This window comes from Arvicola amphibius, chromosome 10 (assembly GCF_903992535.2).
Source record: "Arvicola amphibius chromosome 10, mArvAmp1.2, whole genome shotgun sequence".
In the NCBI taxonomy this organism is placed as follows: domain Eukaryota; kingdom Metazoa; phylum Chordata; class Mammalia; order Rodentia; family Cricetidae; genus Arvicola; species Arvicola amphibius.
This window is the reverse complement of record NC_052056.1, coordinates 47,088,522-47,108,323: the sequence shown is the minus strand read 5'-3', so window position 1 is coordinate 47,108,323 and position 19,802 is coordinate 47,088,522. Positions and strand designations below refer to the sequence as shown.

The window sequence follows — 19,802 nt, the reverse complement described above, 5'->3', positions numbered from 1 at the left end:
CTTAAAATTGGACTTCTAGCTTCAGCCATGAGACAATAAATTCCATGGTTTTTAAGACATGTGCCTTGTGGACCTTCATTGTAGCAACTCTGGGAAGCCATTATTCCATCCAGGGCTGAAGACGGATCTCCTGAGAGGAAGCCTCCACTTCAAGCAAGAAGTGTGACAGACAATGGGTTCTAGTCCACCTAATATTGCTGTATATCACACCAACCTTTCAACCTTGAAGGCCAGACCTGCAGACCACTTCCTGTGTCCTCTCTCTCCTCCTAGAAATCTAGCAGGACACAAAGGACTGTGCTTTCACATCTTCCTTTCCTATCTGTTTCAGAAATTCAGAAATTTGTTTTCCAAAACTCTACAATCCAAACCACTAAGCCCACTCATTGGTAGGTTAAAGAAAAGACAAAGAAAAATGATGAAAAAATAAATGTAGGATATATTTAACTCTCAAAAAACCAAAAAGCTCAAAACACGCACAAAACAAATTTTCCAGTATTTGAAACTTACACTTTGTGGCAAATTTGGATTTTCTACTTTGGATAGCAGAAGCTGGGTCATTCACTCACCCTGACAATTCCAAGCCTTGTGTACACTGGAGGATTATCTTGTGTGTCTTTCTGTGGTGAGGGAAACGTCCCAACATCAAAGACACAGGAGAGCAGGGTAGTAAGGCTGTGGCTCTGTTGCTTCCTGGTTTCTAGACACATGTAACCATCTTGTCCTTGAGGGAGGAGGGCATTCTTGCCATACCCTCTGGTCCTTCCCCAGTGGCTGTGCTCCAGTTTCTTTCGGGAAGTCTGGCTCAGAAGCCCCTCACAGATGCAGTTTAAGTTATGCTGGTCTCAAGGAACCAGCATGAGTTTGACACCTTGGAAATAAATTATCTGATTCTTTTGGTGACTTAGTTTTAGTATATATGCTAAGTCACATGGCGAATTTGCGCTTACTGTATAGGAGGTCATTACTCCTGGCCTTCAGCATTCCAGGGACCTTTGTCTTTATTGCCCTGTCAACAGAGTTGTGAGTTTGCCCAGGTATTCTTTCTTTCCTGACTCAAGCTACATTTCTCAGTGACCTGATTACTGAAGGGTAATCTCACTATGTTTTCCACAGTTAGTTCTGGAGTTGGTGCAGATCCTAAAACAAAATAGGGTTTCCAGGTAAAGAGCTTTCTGCACTTGGGGACACTTCAGGAAGGGAGATTTTGCTACACTGGAAGGTAAAATAGAAGCATGTTGTCCTGTGTTGCAGCTGACAGCTGTCATACAGCAGTGAGAAGAACCATTCTGAGGATGAAAGCTGAGTTCTACAGAGAGCAAGGACAGAAAACGTGTGGGGCAAATTAACCGAAATCCCAAAGAATCTATGGTGTCCCATAATAGAAGCCAGTGTCTTTCCATATGCAAACTTTACCTGGGCATTTAAAAGTGTGTCCTATGTGGAAATGCCTGAGCAATGTTGTCTTTTGTTTATCTTTTATTCGTCTTTCTTCTACTAGATCCTGACTGTAGTTTCCCCTCCCTCCCCTTCCCCAGTCTCTCTCCCTCCAATTCCCTTCTCCCCCAAGTTGACCCCAACTCCACCTCCCCTCAGAAAAGAGCAGGCCTCCCAGGGACAGCTAGAATAAGACCAGGCTGGTCATATCAAGTCTGGTTGAGACAACCCAGTAGGAGGAAAAGGGTCCAACAAACAGGCAAAAGAGTCAGAGATAGTCTTTTATTTACTGAGACATCAGCAATTCCTTGCTTCTGGCTGTTCTTGAACCTGTGGAGCAGCTGTTTCTGGTGGTTTTTTTTCTTGTAGACTCTGTCTCTACATCAACTTTTGATGATCTTTTCTAATCTCTGAGAGCTTAGCATTCAGTCTGTAAATCCAAAGTGTGACTGGTCCATGGTATAGTCCAGATGAAATGTTTCTAGTTTTCAACATTGGACTGTTAACATTATTAATAGTCTATAGTTGAGAAAATAGGAAAACTCCCTAGTCTTGGGAATACAAAGACAGTAGATCCCTGGAGCTTCTGGCCAACTAGTCTAGCTGAAGTGATGAGCGCCAGGTGCAGTGAGAAAGCCCCTGTTAAACAAGGTTAGAGAAATGCTAGAAGACATCCGGTGTCGATTCCTGGTCTCCTCACACGCAAGCACCCACCCAACCCCAGCATGATCCACAGCCCCACACTGCACCTCACCCCAACACACACCACATGTACCATACTACACACACGTACACCACACCACACGCACACCTCCCATATACCATACAATATACCATACACATATACCATACACACACATACACCACACCACACACACCTCCCATGCACTGCATACCACACAGACACACCTATGTACTTGAGCTTGCACGTACCCACACTTGAACATATATACATACATGCATTATACATACACACACAATATAAAAACTAAGAAAATAAAGATTTGTAAAAGCCTACAAATTTTCATTATTCAGGCTTTCACCATGGACACAAGTCACCATAGAACAATCAGACAAACATGTAAAAGGTTATGATTCTTCTCCCCTAAATTATATCCAGCTTCTTAACTGCCAATACAGCCTACATTGCTAAAATATGAGGGTCTTACACTGTGAAAAGGAAAGGACTCGGAGAGGCTAAGATATTTTTTTCAAAACATTCCGCCATTTTAAAACTCATCATGTAGATGAATACCTCAGAAAAGCATACCTCTCACGCATGGGACAGAGAGATGAGAAGTAGACATTCTCTATTGGCGGGACATGCAGGCTAAAGTTCCTACTTTTAGTAAGTCCTAAGTAGTCCATCTTGTTTTTCACTTGATGTTCTCATTCTGGGCTCACTGAAATCATTATCCTGGAAGAGAAGTGGGAAAGAAAAGGAGGCCGGAGTGTAATCAGCTGCTCTGTGATTTGGGGACTTAAATTTTAAAATAATTATAAGGAATAAAACTTGAGCTGTCTTTAATTTCATTCATCGGTCACTTCTTTTCATCATGTTTAGTATTACTTACATTAATACATCATAATATTAAGTATTTGATGATCTGATCAAATAAGTCTTTTAAATAAAGCATCAAAATATATACTCAGGTAAAACTCCGTCAATATGAAAGTTGCTGAAGTTATTCAGTTAGTCAAAGGTCCAAGCCCAAGACATTTTGGGTAAGTTCACTCACAAAACTCTGTATTTCAAAACATGTTTTTCCAAGGCATGTAGGTAAGTTTAAGTACTTCTGCATTTTGTTTCTTTGCTTAAACATTAAGGAGTTTTGGCAACTTCAAAAGAAATTGTGCCCAACATTTCCCCACAAATATGGAGAGTTCTGCATAGGGGTAGAACAACATAATGGCATTAGTAGGACAAAGGGGAAACCCTTGAAGACCAGCAGGAATGTCCTAAGTGTGCTCCACGCCCAGGTAGGAATGCACCGGCTCTGCGTTCCACATTCCTTAGGCAGTGCTGCCTGGAGAGATGTGGTCATGTGGTGATGGAGAGGGTGTGAGCCAATCAGCTGATCAGTACCCTTTTGGCAGAGGGTTCTATTTCTCTATTCCAGCAGGCAGACTACTTCTGGGAGCAAACAGACCGCATAGCTGGCCTTTCTAATTATAGGATGGCATCCAGACAAGACTTGCTTGGTTGTTTGGAATCATCTTTTGTCATTAATCCCTTACCTGTTACAAGCGCAAGTCTGTACATTGGCCAAGAAAACATTATTATAGCACTGGTGGGTTTCCTTTCAAAACTAGAAGGTTTAGAAAGAGCAATGCTAACACAGGTGTTGAAATATAATTCTAAATTGATAGATATCTGCTTATTTGTTCTAAATGAATATAAAGCAATGGAATCCCCTTTACCTTATTAATACGGACAGGTAGAAATTATTGCCTGAATGGTTTCAAGGACTAAAGCTCACTTTAGGCAGTTGACATGTGATGCTTGAGTCAATACGGTGCACCTCCTTTTCCTTCTCTGCCAGTTTAGTCACTCTGCAAGCATACCTCTGCCTCCCAAGAATGCTAGCACAGAGGCAGCTATGCCATAGCCAGCAAACTAAAGTTATTGATTATATCCTCCTATCCTTCTAAGAAGAATCATGCATAAACAATGCATTGTCAGTGTTTGATTAACGATGAATGAGCCAAATCAAAGTATATAACAAAAATGAATTTCTGCCGCTATAATTTTAATTAGATTTTCCAGGCTATTTAAGGTTAAACTTAAAAATTACTCTATGAAGCTGTGGGGGGTGGGACAGGCGTGGCTTAGTGAATAAACTGCTGTTTAAGTGTGGGGTCCGAGTTCGGATCCCTGGAATGGATGGAAAAGGCAGGCAATCATGGAAGTCTTCCTATAATCCCAGTGCACAGGAGGTAAGGACGGAGATTTCCAGGGCAAGACTGTCCAGCTGGACGAGGTGAACTGATGAGCCCTGCCTTGGGAAAGGAAGCGAAATGCAATAGAAGATGATGCCTGACCTATGAACACACACACACACACACACACACACACACACACACACACCCGGCATAGAGACATGGGGGGAGGGGAATCGTCTCATCTCAAAAATAAAGTTGAGAGTTGAAATACACATTGTAGAAACTCACTCTATGGATTTACATGGCTAAAATTTGGCCAAGGAGATATTAGTTTGGTCATCTACGTACCAGCAGTCTTTTGCTATTGTAAAGGGTGTTATACACTGTTTTGATGATGGTTTTATTGTTTAAATGAGAATAAGCAACTGTTTGGAACGAACTGAAAGCTAACCTAAGGATCCGGTTAGAGCGGCTGACGGACACTGTCTAAGGAAACGCTTTGTAAAGTGGTAGGAAGTTTTTTTTTTTCTTTTACAAGGCACAGAGCTATCTGAATGGGAACTGGTCAGAAAGGCCTGAGTTTCTTCCCTGTTCTCTGCCTGCCAGCTGAACACCCCAGAAGAGTTTTAACTCCATAAGCCTCGTTTTCTCATATGGTGAATTGTATCGGAGGCTCTAGAGTGTGTGTTCAGTGTGTGTGACTGAGGGCAGAAATGTAATCATGTTATTAGGATTGATCCTTTGCAGGGCTTGAAGGGGCTGAAGACACCAAAAGCAGTATTTCCCCAGTCATGCTTGGAAACAATGAGGAGATAGACACGGACGTCTGGTAGAGGGAGATAAAAACGTCATCTCAATTACTCAGAAGCTCACAAAGTTTGGCACAGCTTAGGCGCATGACAAGGAAGCCCTGTGAACGGTGCACCCTAGAACGAGGCGCTCACAGCCACCTGCCTCTGTGCAGGAGGGTTTTCGTGTGTAAAACGGCAGCCAGCAACTGTAACTTCTACGGTCAGCTGGCTCCCAGCTATGAAGAATCGGTTTATTTTTCCAACACAACAATGAGACAATTGACCCTTCTCAAGGACAGGGTGAGTCAAGTGGGGAAGAGAAGCCAACAGTAACGAAGTCCACGTACTGTAAACACACAGCCAAGCGAAGCTGCTCTGCACTGCCCGGGACGGCCCCACAGCACATGCTCAGATCGATTTAGAAGACAGCACTGTCCCACAAGCAACAGGAAAACTGGATCACAAAGAAATTCCCAAGTCACGTCTGTCGATAGATCATCGTTTGGTTTCGTCTCTCTAACTTTCCCTGTTCAGCTGGTCTAGGAACACAGATCGCCCAGAATGCTGAGATAATTTTCCTCCTTGGTTCTGAGAATAGAGCCTTACGGACTGTTACATGCTAGGCAAGCCCGCACTACTTCTGAGCCGTACTCGCCGTTCTGGTTAAGATGCTCTGAAGCCTTTCAAATGGCTTTAACTTCTAGACGACTTAAACTATCCCCTTTTACTCTACCCAAGTAAACCTACAGTATACTTTTTGCTCCCCAGCCAAGCCTCAGACGCCCAGAGAATGAAGACTCCTGGCTTCCTGGTTCCCAAAGCATGCAGCATCCTCTTCTCTCTCATGGAGAAACGGAAACACGACCGCGGGCCAGATCAAAGGAGCAGTAGACAAATATTTATAAGGCTGCTTTTCTTTCTAATTTTCAAATGTTTTTTTTTTTTCTGATAGTTAAGTGACTTCTCACCCAGAGTTTAAGACCTGTGTCCTTAGCATTAGACCCAAGACACCAAGTATAAAAAGGTCGTTGATTCAGGGCAGGGTCACTTGTCTTCTTTCTTCTCTCAGCTCCTACACCATCACCCTCAAGTCTTTGATTGGCAGAGAATGAAACTGGACGGGGTTGGAAGAATTGTCCCAATCCACAAACACACAGAAAACCAAACCAAGGCGGCAGAGGGATTGGCCCTCTTCCTGACGGGGAATCCCCAGTTTTCTCGCTCTTCTAGTCTCTGAAAGAAAAAAAATTAATCCTTGTATTTTTCATAATCCCACTTTTTTATTTATCTGAAGTCAAGAAGACTACTCATGTTATTGATCCTAAATTCACAATATAAATTGTTAAATTTTTATTACACAGTATTTTACATTTTCTTATCACCAAACTGATATTTGAGAATTATTAAGAGAAATGGGACTTGCATATGACTCTAATATTTAATTTGATTCAGATTCATAGTTGATCACAAACTATAGAATTTTTTTCTTCCAGATTTTCAAGACAGGGTTTCTCTGCGTGTACTCCTGGCTGTTCTGGAACTCACCCTGTAGACAAGGCTGGCCTCGAACTCCCAGAGATCTGCCTGCCTCTGTCTCCCGAGAGCTGGGATTAAGGGTGTGCCTGTGCCACCACCGCCCAGCCCAACTACAGGTTTTAGCTAAACTATTATGGGTAAATATGAATTAATAATACTGTTCCCTCCCCAGAGTCACATTACATGATACATATAAAGCTACTAAAATTCGTGGAAGACCTTTATATTCTCTGCATTGCTTCCGACGGTCAGAGATAGCATTTGCCCTTTCTCCTCTCTCTTCCAGGCTTCCATGAGATTAATAAAGAAAGCATAAAGTCATTTCTAACGGAACTGGTTATAATTGTTTGGCCACCACTAGTCCATGAAGAGAAACTGAGGCTGGTTTTCTTTTTAGGAAAGACTGAAAAAATTAAAACAAACCAAGCTTGTTTTCTATTATTGTGAAATTATCCTGCCTTTGAGCTGTGATTTTGAAAAGAATGCATATGGTTTCATGAGTTTGTATAAATCCTTTGTTTTTAAAAGTCATGAACGAGAGACATGGGGAGAGCAACTCAGCCCACGTGCTTGTGAGCAGGAAGGGCTGTGGGGAGCATAGGAAATCATGCTTTATCTTTAGTTTTGAAGAAGGGGGAGAGGACTTTTAAAAATCCCTATATTACTAAAAATCTGCATAAAAGGAAACTGTAGGCAGTAAAATCATGGAGACAACAGACTCTACAAAACAATTTGCATATGCATTTTATCATCTATAAGGAATCACTTATACTTATCTTACACAAAACAAATGAAATACCGAGCAGGATTTAAAAAAAGGCTTTTGTGCATTTCAGAATTGTCTTGTTAGGCTTTGGAGACAGCGTTCACGTAGTGAAACGTCCACGTGTTTCTTTTCCTCAAAGCCATCTGCAGTGATAAAGCTAAAGGGCTTCTACTGGGAGCATATTCTAGAGTCGATGAGCTCACAGGGCCTCCTTCACTAGCATTTCCTTACAAGCATCAATTTAAATCCATCTGGAGAAGTAATCTGTAGTCCTGCAATAAAACACTGCTTTATAGTGCACCACTATAATACCCCATGTGGGACTGATTTCTATAATACGCTTGCACTCTCCTTAATATATTCCAGTATACAACTGTTCAAGGACAAATTTCAATAAATACCGAGTGTCCTTTATAAGAATAGACAGATAGAGCTATTCATCTATAGACATCTATGTAAACAGATGTAGCTGAATGAATATGAAATAAATATAGTTACAATGGTAAGTGCACATAGACCATAAGTTAAGATATGAGCAAGTCCAAAGTCGGGAGGTGAGATCATATGGATTGATATCATAAGTAGGATATTGTACTGCTTTCCAGTTCTCATACTGGGGTGGAAAGTCGAGAGGTGGGTATTGGTAGAACAGATGGTGAAGTAAGCTTCCTTTTAGAGAGACCTTTCCTCCAGTGCTGGAATCAGACACCAGGAAGGATGATCTAGGTTCAGTACCCACAGTGCTGACTCAGGAGCCTTGCTTTTACCATATGACTTGGGCTGTAGTAAGTTCATTCCACATTGATGACATCTCATGCCTGAGTCCTTACAAATAACCAAAGCCTAGGAAGTCTGGCCTGGAGAACATCCTTGGCTGCTGCCAGCAACTGCTGCAGCTCTACCCACAATCCAAAGCATTGGGTCAGCCCCCACTTACTACCAAATACAGTTAATCTGCTTCTAGTCACCAGCTTTGCCCAGAATCCAGGAATCTGTACAGATGTTACTTTTCTGTCAATTGCGCTATTTGCTTGTAATGGTTTGAAATTTGAAAACGTAATGTGTTCTCACCTTTTCACTAGCGCACGCACGCGCACACACACACACACACACACATACACACACACACACAAACACAGAAAGAGAGTAAGAGAGAGAAAGAAAGAATTATACAAATAAATTAGTGTAGGGATTTTAATGCCACACTGCTCTTAGTATCCAGAAGAATATGGCGTCTTATTTTTTTTATAACATTTAGGCTTTTCTTCTGTTTCTAACAAATATCAGATGTCATGTAATAAAAGAGCGGAAGGGGACCTAACTGGGGGAAAAATGGCACCAGCTGCAAATGAGGTGCGGAGATGGGGGTGCAATAGTAGAACAAAGTATAATATCACATGGAAGAGGATATCATGGTGAGGCCCACCCATCACTCCATGTGCTAATCTAAAGTGTTAGCTGAAGGAAGGAAAAAATAAGATGACATAATTTGTACTGACCTTGGCTCTTTTCACTAAAGTCTCACAATTCAGCAGAGGGGACAGTGGCATCCCCCTCTCCCAGGATTCCATTCTACCACAGTCTCATTGCAGGCTATCATTTTTTTATATTGGTTAGCACAATATACTTTTACTACAGCATATAGCATTGTGTAGCTGAGATGGCCCAATTGTAAAGTATCCTATGTGAACAAATTTCAATAAACGTTGTCCAATTACTGAAACGGTTTTGGACATTTCTTTCTTTTAGTCAAATGTCCTTTAAACGTTCCAGAACAGTCTATTAAGGCCTTCTAAACATTCTTTGCCTTTGTAGTATCAGCCTGTGATTTATTCCTGACCTGACACCCATCCAACTACATTTTTTTTTCAGTTCATCATATCCTGAATTTAGCTTCCTGACTGCTTTTCACATATCCGGTCTCTCATATATCCAGTCCCACTACCGCTATATCAACCCTCTCGGAACTTAACCTTCTGTGAGTCTGTAAGGTTCTGTGAGCTCTCAGTGCCAAACGTGAGCCTTTGCTGTGCACACAAGATCCTCTCAATTGAGCTGGATGCCCACTTTTCTGCTGGATTCTCTTGTTTAAAACTGAGAGGGGAGAGTAAGGAAAGAACAAAGGAAGGGAGGGAGAGAGGAAGGGAGAGAGGGAAGGAGGGAGGGATGACAGAGACAGAGAGACAGAAAAAGACAGAGAGAACTACCATGAACCATTCAATCTGAGACACTGTAGCAGGGGTTCTCAGCTTCCTAACACTGCCACCCATTAATACAGTTCCTCATGTTGTGGTGATCCCCAACCATGAATTTTTTTGTTGCTACTTCGTAACTGTCACTTTTCTACTATTATGACTCGTCATATAAATGATTTTTGGAGACAGGAGTTTGATGAAGGGGCCATGACCCACAGGATGAGAATTGTTATGCTATACCATCTCTTGAATATTTGATCCAATGATAATTTCCAAAAAGAGGAAGTGGAAGACCAAGGAGGTGGCACACTCCCTACCACACAGCTGTGACAGCCAGAGGCCAAGTGCCACATCTGAATGCTAGTGCATGTCATGACTCTATTTCAGTTCAAGCCAACAAATGTTTAGACAACACACACCACATGGAAAGCACTTTATTAAATGTTACAAAGGCCTAAAGTTTGAAAAGAATGATGGTTATGTGACGCTTGAGAATAGGGTTTTTCTCCCCAGTATCACCAGTACTTTGTGCCAAGTGACCCCCCCAACAAGAGCTGGTGAAAAGTTCTAATTCTTTCATTTAAGAAAGACACCCCACAACTCAACGTTAAAACATTGACAGCATTGGAATTGCTCACAGGTCTGCTCAGAGGAAGCATCTTGTCTGTCCCACCAGACATCAGCTGGAGTCATTCAAGGGCAAGTCTAGAAGTCATCTGGTAAGGCTCACTCATCTAGTCCGTGCTAGCTCTCAGCTGGGGGTTGGGAGGAGGGGGAAACCTGTATCTGTTCCTTTTAGGAATTTAAATTGATGCAGGCCCTGTGGCAGTCAGTGTGAAAGTTCCTCAGAAAACTAACAATGGACCTCCCACATGCAGTGCCGCAGCTCAAGGCAAATGGAGCTCAGCCATGATTGTATGCATATGTCTACTAGAGCACAACACCCAGTTAAGGAATCAGCCTAGGCCCTGCTAGCAGGTGAACAGATCAAGAAGGTGAGGGACAGAAACACAGTGGAGTTTTATCCCAATATCAAGAAGACGGCAACCATGCCATTTTCAGAAGAACAGATGCCACCGGAGACCTTCAGTGAAATGAGTCAGACCTTAAAAGACAAGTGTTTACTCTCTCTCTCTCTTGTTTGTGGATTCTAGATTTTGCAAAAGTTATATAAAATCGGTTGGGTACACATGACATGCAAATAGAAGCAAACTGTTTGGGGAAGCAACAGGGACCTTCAGCAAAGAGGAGAAAAATGGGATGGAGAATAGTGCCCAAGGACACGAGCGGCTTGGGCTAGAATGTCTCTGCGAGCCCATTACTGTGCTTAGTGAACAAATGCCAACAAAAATAGTTTAAAATTATTTTTCTTTAAAAATAACAGACGCAGAAAGGCAGCAGGTTCTGCTGATGAAAAGGATTCTGGGGAATAGAATGTCAGTTATTTTTAAGTGCCCCCTCAGCCTGGACATTGAGGGCTGAGAAATCTAGACTGTTCCATAGAAAGAGAAATGGGAACTTTCAATGTGATGTATTTACTCTGGCTTACTTTTGGATGAGATGGGGGAAATACCCAGTCATATTTGGGGGAGACTGTTCAGAAGATATAATAAAAATAGATACTCTCCAATAAGTCATAACGATTATGAGGCAGTATAGGAAGGGAGTTTATGGGGGACAGGAGAGTAAGAGGCCTGTCTTCCCAGACTCTGACTGAAGCTTCTCATTAGCTGGGAAGCAGAGCTCCAGAACAATCACCAGCATTTGCTGTGGAGGCCGCCAGCACAGAGTTAATGCTTATTTCATACACAGACATTTTGTGCTCAAGTGGCAGTGAGCCCGGCTTTAGGCTCGAATGTGTATGATGTTGGGGTGGGATGGACCTCAATCCTTTCTTCAGCGCTCACACTTGGACATACCCCACCTACTTTGTGCACCTCTTTTTCTCTTAGGCTTCATGCTTACGCTTATATTAGAATATCTTTCATAAAATTTCTCACTTGGCTTCATAAACTGGCTAGTTCCCTGAAATTCTTTTCTGTGTCAACAAAACCATGAACCCTGGTTTGGTCTGAGCTGAGGTTCCTAAAACTCGGGACAGTGGTTCTCAACCTCCCTATTACTACCACCCTTTAATACAGTGCCTCACGCTCTAGGGACCCTCAACCATACACTTATTTTTATTGCTACTTCATAATTGCAATTTTGCTACTGTTATGAATTGTAGTGTAAATATCTGTATTTTCTTCCCAGTGGTCTTAGGTCACCACTATGAAAGGGTCATTCCCATTCTGACAGGGTCCTAACCTACAGGTTGAGATACATTCCTCAGGGGACCGTCTCAGGCTGCCGAGAGTAACATATGAGAGCTGTGTCTCCTTTAACTATATCCCCAGAGGCTGAGAAAGTTGGTTATTCATTGAACAATACACTTTAAGCAACCTTCAGAGTCAATATGAATGAAAATTAATGATTTCATTTCCAAAAATATTAATTACAAAAAAATCTGCAGGCTTTGCATGTAAAGAAATATAAACAAGCACTCTATGTAATAATCTGGCAGGTTTGTAGAAAATGTCAACTGAGCCTGAGGCAATAGGTTAGTGACCTCCAAAGAACACACACTAGCACAAAAGGGACAGCTGTGCTCCCAGCAAGCCTGGCTTCATTTACTAGAAGGGCAGACTTTTTGACAAACTTACTTGGAAGTGAGTCAGATCTGAAATCCATTTTCCAGTTGCATGTTGGATCTAGAAAGAATAAGGGAAGAGTGAGCGGACTAACGTATTCCTATATTTATAGCCGGCTTCAAAGCTTTTATGCTTCATATACGATAAAAGCATAACATCACTTCCAGGTTCTGCTCCACGCTCAACTAATTAGCCATTTTATATGTCTGGCAAGATGGGGTTTTGTTTGTGGTCTCTGTGTTTGCATTTTCTGTGAGTTTTTAATTGGGCAGCAGAGGGAAGGAGGATGAAGAAGTCTATGAGAGGCCACATGCTGCGTTCCTCCAGGCTGAGGAAAGGCTAAAGAGACATGACATCCAAATGGGACATGTGTTTCTAGACCGGAGATGACCGGGACAATTGATGAAACTTGGGCTTTCTAAGCCATTCCATCAGGGATGGTTTCCTTTTTGGATCCTTCAGCGACAGTTGTCTGGTGTGTGCATTTGAAGGATTACACATTAAAGTCTGCAGGGGTCTTGGGCACTATGTGCACAGCTCATTTCCAAGAAGAAGAAAATATCTTTGTGCTGTTCTTGTACTTTGCCTGGTTTATTATTGACTTTCTCAGGTTCTCAATGTAAGCAGCTCTCATCTATTGGATATACTTTTGTTTCTTGGTTTCTATTTTCTACTCCTATTGTTTCCTTGAGTAACACCCAGGTAAGCAGTAGAAGTAGTGAACACACCATTCCTTTTTAACCTGAGTGGAAATCCCTCTACTATTTTTTCATAGGATTTATTTTTGGACCAAGGCATTGTGTTTAGGAAGTACAATCAAATCTTATTCTCTTGGGTGGTTTTTTTTTTTAAAAAAAAAATCAGGAACAGGGTCATACATTAATCAAAAATTTTATTCTGTATACATCTGGAGATAATCATGTGATTATTCATATATATTTTCTACCATACTTAGATAAACAGATTTTTGTCATATTGAGTCATTCTTGCACATCAACAGCAAATCCTACCTTGTTGTGATCCCTCTCTTTTATTATTTTATTTGTATGTGCCTGTGCAATTGTACGCAAGTGTGTTGATATGTGTGCTGGTGCCCACAGAGGCCAGAAGAAAGCATTGGAACCTAGTGAGCTGAGTCAGAGGTAGTTATGAGAGGACCAACATGGGTTCTAGGAACCAAACTCCAATCCTGTGCAAGAGCAGTGCTCTTGACCTTGGAATCATCCTTCTAGTACAAATGTATCCTGTATTCTAAAAGTTAATCTAATTATTAGGTAGTATTTACAGCGGTGTTTGATGATCAGTTGTAAATATATTTACATGTTACAATCAGTTTCAGCCATATTGATTTTAGGACAACAATGTCCATGAAAAGAGGATTATTAATAAGAAAAGACTAGGAAAAGAGGATTATATAGAGACAGAGAGGCCTGACTTTAAGCCCCATAGATCCCGAGGATCTAATTGATGACTGATGTCATTATTTAATCAATGACAGGATTTAGCTCTTGCCTCTGCCAATTTTATTTTATTGAAACCTCAACCTTCTCTTTTTAAGACTATTTTGGAGCAGTTTCAACTTTGTAGAGCACACATATCCTGTAACTGCTGATTTTGCTTATGCTGCACATTTCATTAAAATAGAATCACATAGGACCAGGGAGGTGCCTGCATGGGTAAAGGCTCTTGTACCCAAGTCTAATGCCTTGAGTTTGATCCCTCAATGTATATGAAGGAAGCTGAGAAGTTAGTCCTGCAAGTTGTCCTCTGACTTCCATATACACACCTTGGCATACATGTACCCACATGCATTCACAGATAAATAAATGTTTTTAAAAATTAAATGAAAAAAATGGAATCACAAAATATGTCATATTCTTTACTGTCTTCTTTTACGTATCATCAAGTGCCCAAGGTTCAGCCATAATAAAAATAATGTGATATTGTGTCTTTCTGGCTGACAATGACCTGATGCGTAGATAAGTGACATCTGACTTATTCATACCTGTGCAATGACATCTGGGTTGCCTACACTATTTGGCCCTTGGAAGTAATGAGAGTAACAATTGCATCCAAGATGTTGTACAGAATGTTTCAGTTTTGGGGGGTGTGTACATAGGAATGGAACTTCTGAACGCCATGGAAGCGCTGTGTTTAACTCTTAAATGTAGATCTTTTAAACTCTCTTTCTCTGTGTCTCTGTGTCTGTCTGCCTGTCTGTCTCTCTTTTATGTGTGTGTGGTGTGTCATGTATATGTGTATCACATGAGTGTGGATACTCTCAGAGCCAGAAAAAGGCATCAAATTCTCAAATTCCCTGAAGCTGGAGTTACAGGTGGTTGTGAGCCACCTGATGTGAATGGTGAGATATGACCTTGGGTGCTCGAGAAGAACAGGAATCACTCTCAACCACTAGGCTATCTCCATATCCCATCTATGCTTAGCTTTGTAAGAAGTTGACCTGCTATTGTAAACACCCACATTCTACATTTACACAAAGAACATGTGAGCATTCTAATCTCATAATTTCCTCACTTCCTCCAACACTGGATATAATATCTTTTTCATTATAGCAATCATGTTGTGTGGGAGTTGGTATTATACATATTATGCTCTGGTGTGCATTTCCCATACGGGTCATGATATTCAGCATTTCTTTCTGTGCTTCTTGGATGTCCATACATTTTCCTTAAAAACTTTTTTTAGCCATAACATTTAAAGAACTTGATCTTTAAGAGCTCTTATGCTAGGCAGTAGTGTCTCATGCCTTTAATTCCAGCCCAAAGAAGACAGAACCAGATGGATTTCTGAGTTCGAGTCCAGCCTGGTCTACAGAGCAAAATGAAGGACAGCCAGGGCTACACAGAGAAACGCTGTCTCAAAAATCAATAAAAAAGTTCTTGATATAGTATACATTCAAATCTCCTATTGGATGTGTGATTTGCCGATATTTACTTCTGAGGCTGTGTTTTTTCCTTTCTTGTTGGAATTGTTTGCAGGACAGGGGTTTTGCACATTTCTTTTTAATATGTGTAGAAGTTCATAGGTCAGCATTTGTCTCCTGTGAGAGGCAAATGCAAGAGTCCTCAGCCTGGTTAACTTCCAGTGAAGTTTGTCCTTGTACCTCATTGACAAAAGGAATGAGAGTGTGAAAATCTCCCACTGTTGAGCCTTCCTGACCCAGGCCCGTTGTCTACCTGATATCTCCCTTCTTCTCCTTCTACTTATTCCTGAAAGTGGTGCTAATCAAGACCAACACACCAACTCTGTTCTCAGCCATGTTTTTCCTCTCTCTCTTCTCCCAGGATCTTTCTTAATCTTCTCTCCTTGGTTTTTCTTCTTGATCTTTCTCTTCCCTCAGCCCCTGTTCTAGCGTGACTTGCTTACTCCCATCTCAGGAAAAAAGGAACATCTCAAGGTCTACACCCTCCAGACACACTTCCCTAATAATCGTCTTTACTCTTCACTTCATTCTGCAGATACATTACAGCTAAGTAGGTCCAAAGTTGAACTCCCCCCTCTCTCTGTCTGTCTCTCTGTCTGTCTCTCTCTCTCTGTCTCTCTGTCTCTCTCTGTCTCTCTCTGTCTCTCTGTCTCTGTCTCTCTCTCTGTCTCTCTCTGTCTCTGTCTCTCTCTCTGTCTCTCTGTCTCTCTCTGTCTCTGTATCTCTCTCTGTCTCTCTCTGTCTCTGTATCTCTCTCTGTCTGTCTCTGTCTCTGTCTCTCTCTGTCTCTCTCTGTCTCTGTCTCTGTCTCTCTCTGTCTCTCTCTGTCTCTCTCTGTCTCTCTCTGTCTCTGTATCTCTGTCTGTCTCTGTCTGTCTCTGTCTGTCTCTGTCTGTCTCTGTCTGTCTCTGTCTGTCTCTGTCTCTCTGTGTCTCTCTCTGTGTCTCTCTCTGTGTCTCTCTCTGTGTCTCTCTCTGTCTCTCTCTCTATCCCCCCCTCTCTCTCCAAGCCACTCCACATCTGTTCTACTTCCTGTATTTCTATTCTCAGATAATGGCCCCCTCATCTATCACTTAGCCAAATTACAAAAATGCTTTCCTTTGTGCCTCCTATCAGTACCAATAAATCATGCATCACACTGCCTTATTAAGTTTTAGTTCCTGTATATCTCAGTCTATGACTTGCTATATTTTTAAAAACGTCTTTTAAATTGTGTGTGCACCCACATGTGCGTGTGTGAGTACACAAGTGCTGGTGTCCGTGGAAGTCAAACTTACTGGATTCCTCTGAAGCTGGAATTGCAGGCAGTTAGTTGAGATGATGTTGATGCTGAGAAGCAAACTTGGGTTCTCTGCAAGAGCAGTACACAGTCCTAACCACTGAGCCAGATTTCTGTCACCATGAATCATGTTTTCTTCAATAAGTGCCCAGCTTCATTTTTTTTAGCTTCTCACCTTTACAATTTGTAGATTTTTCTATTTAATTTTCTACATCCAGCTCTATTGTCATTGAAAATTAGTTCTTCTTGATACATCAAGAAGAATGTAAATCAAATTTGTTGCTTTTTCAGCATTTGATTTGGAGACAGGGGTTCAATGTACTTCATGAGATACTGTACATGTCTGGTTCTGTGGTTTCTGACAACCCTGTGACTTTCCCTCAGCCTGTACCTCTTCGTGTAAAATGTACATAGTAATGCCGAGCCTGGAATATCATTGTGGGAATGAAATGAGAAATTATTTTCACAGTATGTACATAAAATAGGAGACACTGTGTGCTAATAGAATCCCTCCATCTCCCCCAGTCTGAAGGGGATGCTGGGTACATGAAAACTACGGGATCCTGACTGAAGGTCAAGAGTTTCTAGGCAAGTTCTTTAGAACAAGGATGCCAGTTTCCTTCTCTGAAACATCAGGTTTTGCAAAAGCTAAAAGAAGCAATATAAAACAAAATACCTAAGAGGGTGGGTGTTAAATACTAAGCATAGAAAAAAAAGTAGAAAATGAAGCAACGGCTAACCCAAGGAACTTGACCTAACTATTGCTCTCTCTGTTCGTCTCCCTTTATGCAAGTTTTCAGTTCCCATGGATTTTGGAACTCATAGTCAAGTGTGGTGTGAAAATACTAAATGAAAAACTCTCCTCACAAACAACTCATACGTTTTGAATCTCACTCCCTTCAGACGAACATTAAAAAAAAATTGCATTCCATCAAATTTCATCTTGCCTTTGAGAGGAACCTTTGTCCAGAGCATCCACAGTGCATATTCTACCCTCCACTAACCACTTAGCAGTTGTCTTTGTTAGACTGGTGTTTGTTGTGCTGTAATACTTCTCGTTTTGTTTGCTCATAGTCTGGGGAGAGAAGATTGCTATGGTCTAAGGTGTGAAATATCTCCCACAGGAGCATGTACGTTACCACCTTGTCCCCAGTCGGTAGCCCATGTATGGGAGGAACCTTCGGGACTTGAAACCTAGCTGGTAGACATGGCAGTGGGGTCACAGCCCAAGCATCGCAATTCAGCTGGTCTTCAAGCCCAGTTTTTTTCTTCCTGAACATTACCATATACTCGCATTACAATGGTTATGAACTTTTCATGTTGCTGTGCCTCTTCACTGTCGTGATGGACAGAAACCCCTGAACCATGAGTCAGAATAAATTCTTCCTCCTACGTGGTCTGTGTTAAGAACGCTGGGATGCAATGAGGAAAACATTCAAAACTGGGATGAAGCAATTATGATATGCCAAGGAAACGCCTTTGTTTTTAACTCCATAAGAAAGTAAAAATTAAAATCAGATAGCAAAGATGCTAAGATATAAGTGATTTTGAGAGAATGGGAGAAAAAAATTCACATAACTTTTGTTACAGTATATCATTCTTTTATTACTTTAATATTTAATATCACTAATAATTTGAGGACATATATAGGTTTTGGTGCTATCTAAAGTTTCAGGCTTCCACAAGGATCCTTTGAGTGTAGTCCTAAGGAGTAAAATAGAGCTATTTATTTCCTTGCTTGTGTCCACTTTTAATGGAAGATAACTACTCTACCCCAAGTCTGTGCTTTTGTTGATGGTGATGAGGCTGCTGTTTATGTTGATGTTCTAAGGAAGAGTCAGTGATGAGGTACCATGTTGACCCCAGGATGTCTGCTTTCAACTCCAACAGCAGTTAGAGTTTCCCAGACGTTCAACGTCTGGGCTTCACAATGAAGCATTGTTGACCTGCAGTTTCCATAGGTTACTTTAGCTTTCAACTTCCCAGTCATAGCATCTATTTTGTTTTCTTGGTGAGAACAGGTAGGCATGGATCCCAAGGTCTCTTCTGAGAATCATCATGTGATTCTGATGGAAGAAGAAGGTGAACCAAGAGAGGAACCCAAGGATGATGGACCTGGTGACCTACAACACTTTGGTGAGAACTGTTTTCATCTACACATGGTTCTTCAATGCTTCTGTTGACTCACTAACACATATTAGGATTGAACTATACGCTACTTACTTCTCTTTTGCTGTGGCAAAGTATCATGACCAAGGCAACTTCTAGAGAAAAGGAGTTTATTTGCACACACAATTCCAGGGGCATAAGAGTCCATCATAACACAGAGGTATGGCAGAAAGCAGTAGGCATGGCAGCTGGAGCAGAAGTTGAGAGCTCACATATTGACCTGCAAGTATAAAGTAGAGAAAGCAAGTTAGAAGTGGTTCAAGTCTTTAAACTCAAAAGGACTTCTGCCTTTGATGTGACATAAGTCCTCCAACAAGACTGCATCTCCTAAACCTCCCAAACAGTGCCACCAACTAGGAACCAAGGGTTCACATACATGGGCCCACTGGGGACAGTCTCATCCAAACCACCATTAGCTGGAATTCTCAAGTATAAATTGCAAGAATATAGCAAGTACAAGAAATATGAAAGTAGCCAGAAGCAGGCAAACCCAGCATGTTGCTTTAGTTAAATGCTATTTTATAGGTAGTTCCCTACCTCACCAAAACATGTTGCAGATAAGTTTAAATCAAGGTAGCTACTGTAGAGAGATAATACCAAGCCATCCATCGGTCTTCTTAAATCAACATTAACACAAAAAGGAGAGTTTTGGGTTGTACAGAGAAAGGCACCAGAACACTGATCCTGTTGTTTCCTCCCAGGAAGGGTCAAGCTGTACTCAAACATTCCGGCTCACAAGGCTATAGTACTGGGTGAAATTCCCCAAAACTATTCCACACTATTTGAAAAGAACAAATGGACTCACAAAATGTGTATGTTCTTCATGAATTTTATTCTGTATCAAGGATTTGGAGATACACGAGGTAGCTTGTGTATCCCCTGAAGTCATCTCTGTGCTCCAGAATCCCCTTGTGTTAGGAAACTAATTTCAAATGAGATTCAGTATTTCATTTAGTCATTCTGGATAGCTCTAGAATCAAGGTGTTAAATGGAAAGCTTCTATGCTAAGGTTATCCAGAAAAAAAGAAAATGAAAGCAAACATGGGTTCATATTCACCTTCTCTCTCCCTCCTCCTTTCTCTCCTTCTTTCTCTCCCTTGACTGTACTTCTG

General features: G+C 41.4%; 1 protein-coding gene across 6 annotated transcripts in view; it reads left to right on the top strand.

The window, feature by feature from the left end:
- Positions 1–19,802, top strand: part of Phldb2 (pleckstrin homology like domain family B member 2) — a 215,175-nt gene that overhangs the window by 87,317 nt on the left and 108,056 nt on the right. For 5 of the 6 annotated variants that reach the window (XM_038346766.2, XM_038346767.2, XM_038346763.2 and 2 more), the window contains exon 2: positions 18,543–18,657. The exons of the other annotated variant lie outside the window; for it this stretch is intronic. In XM_038346766.2, coding sequence (XP_038202694.1) covers positions 18,549–18,657 — 109 coding nt within the window. In that variant the 5' untranslated portion in view covers positions 18,543–18,548. The remainder of the gene's footprint in view (positions 1–18,542; positions 18,658–19,802) is intronic. 6 annotated transcript variants of the gene reach the window in all.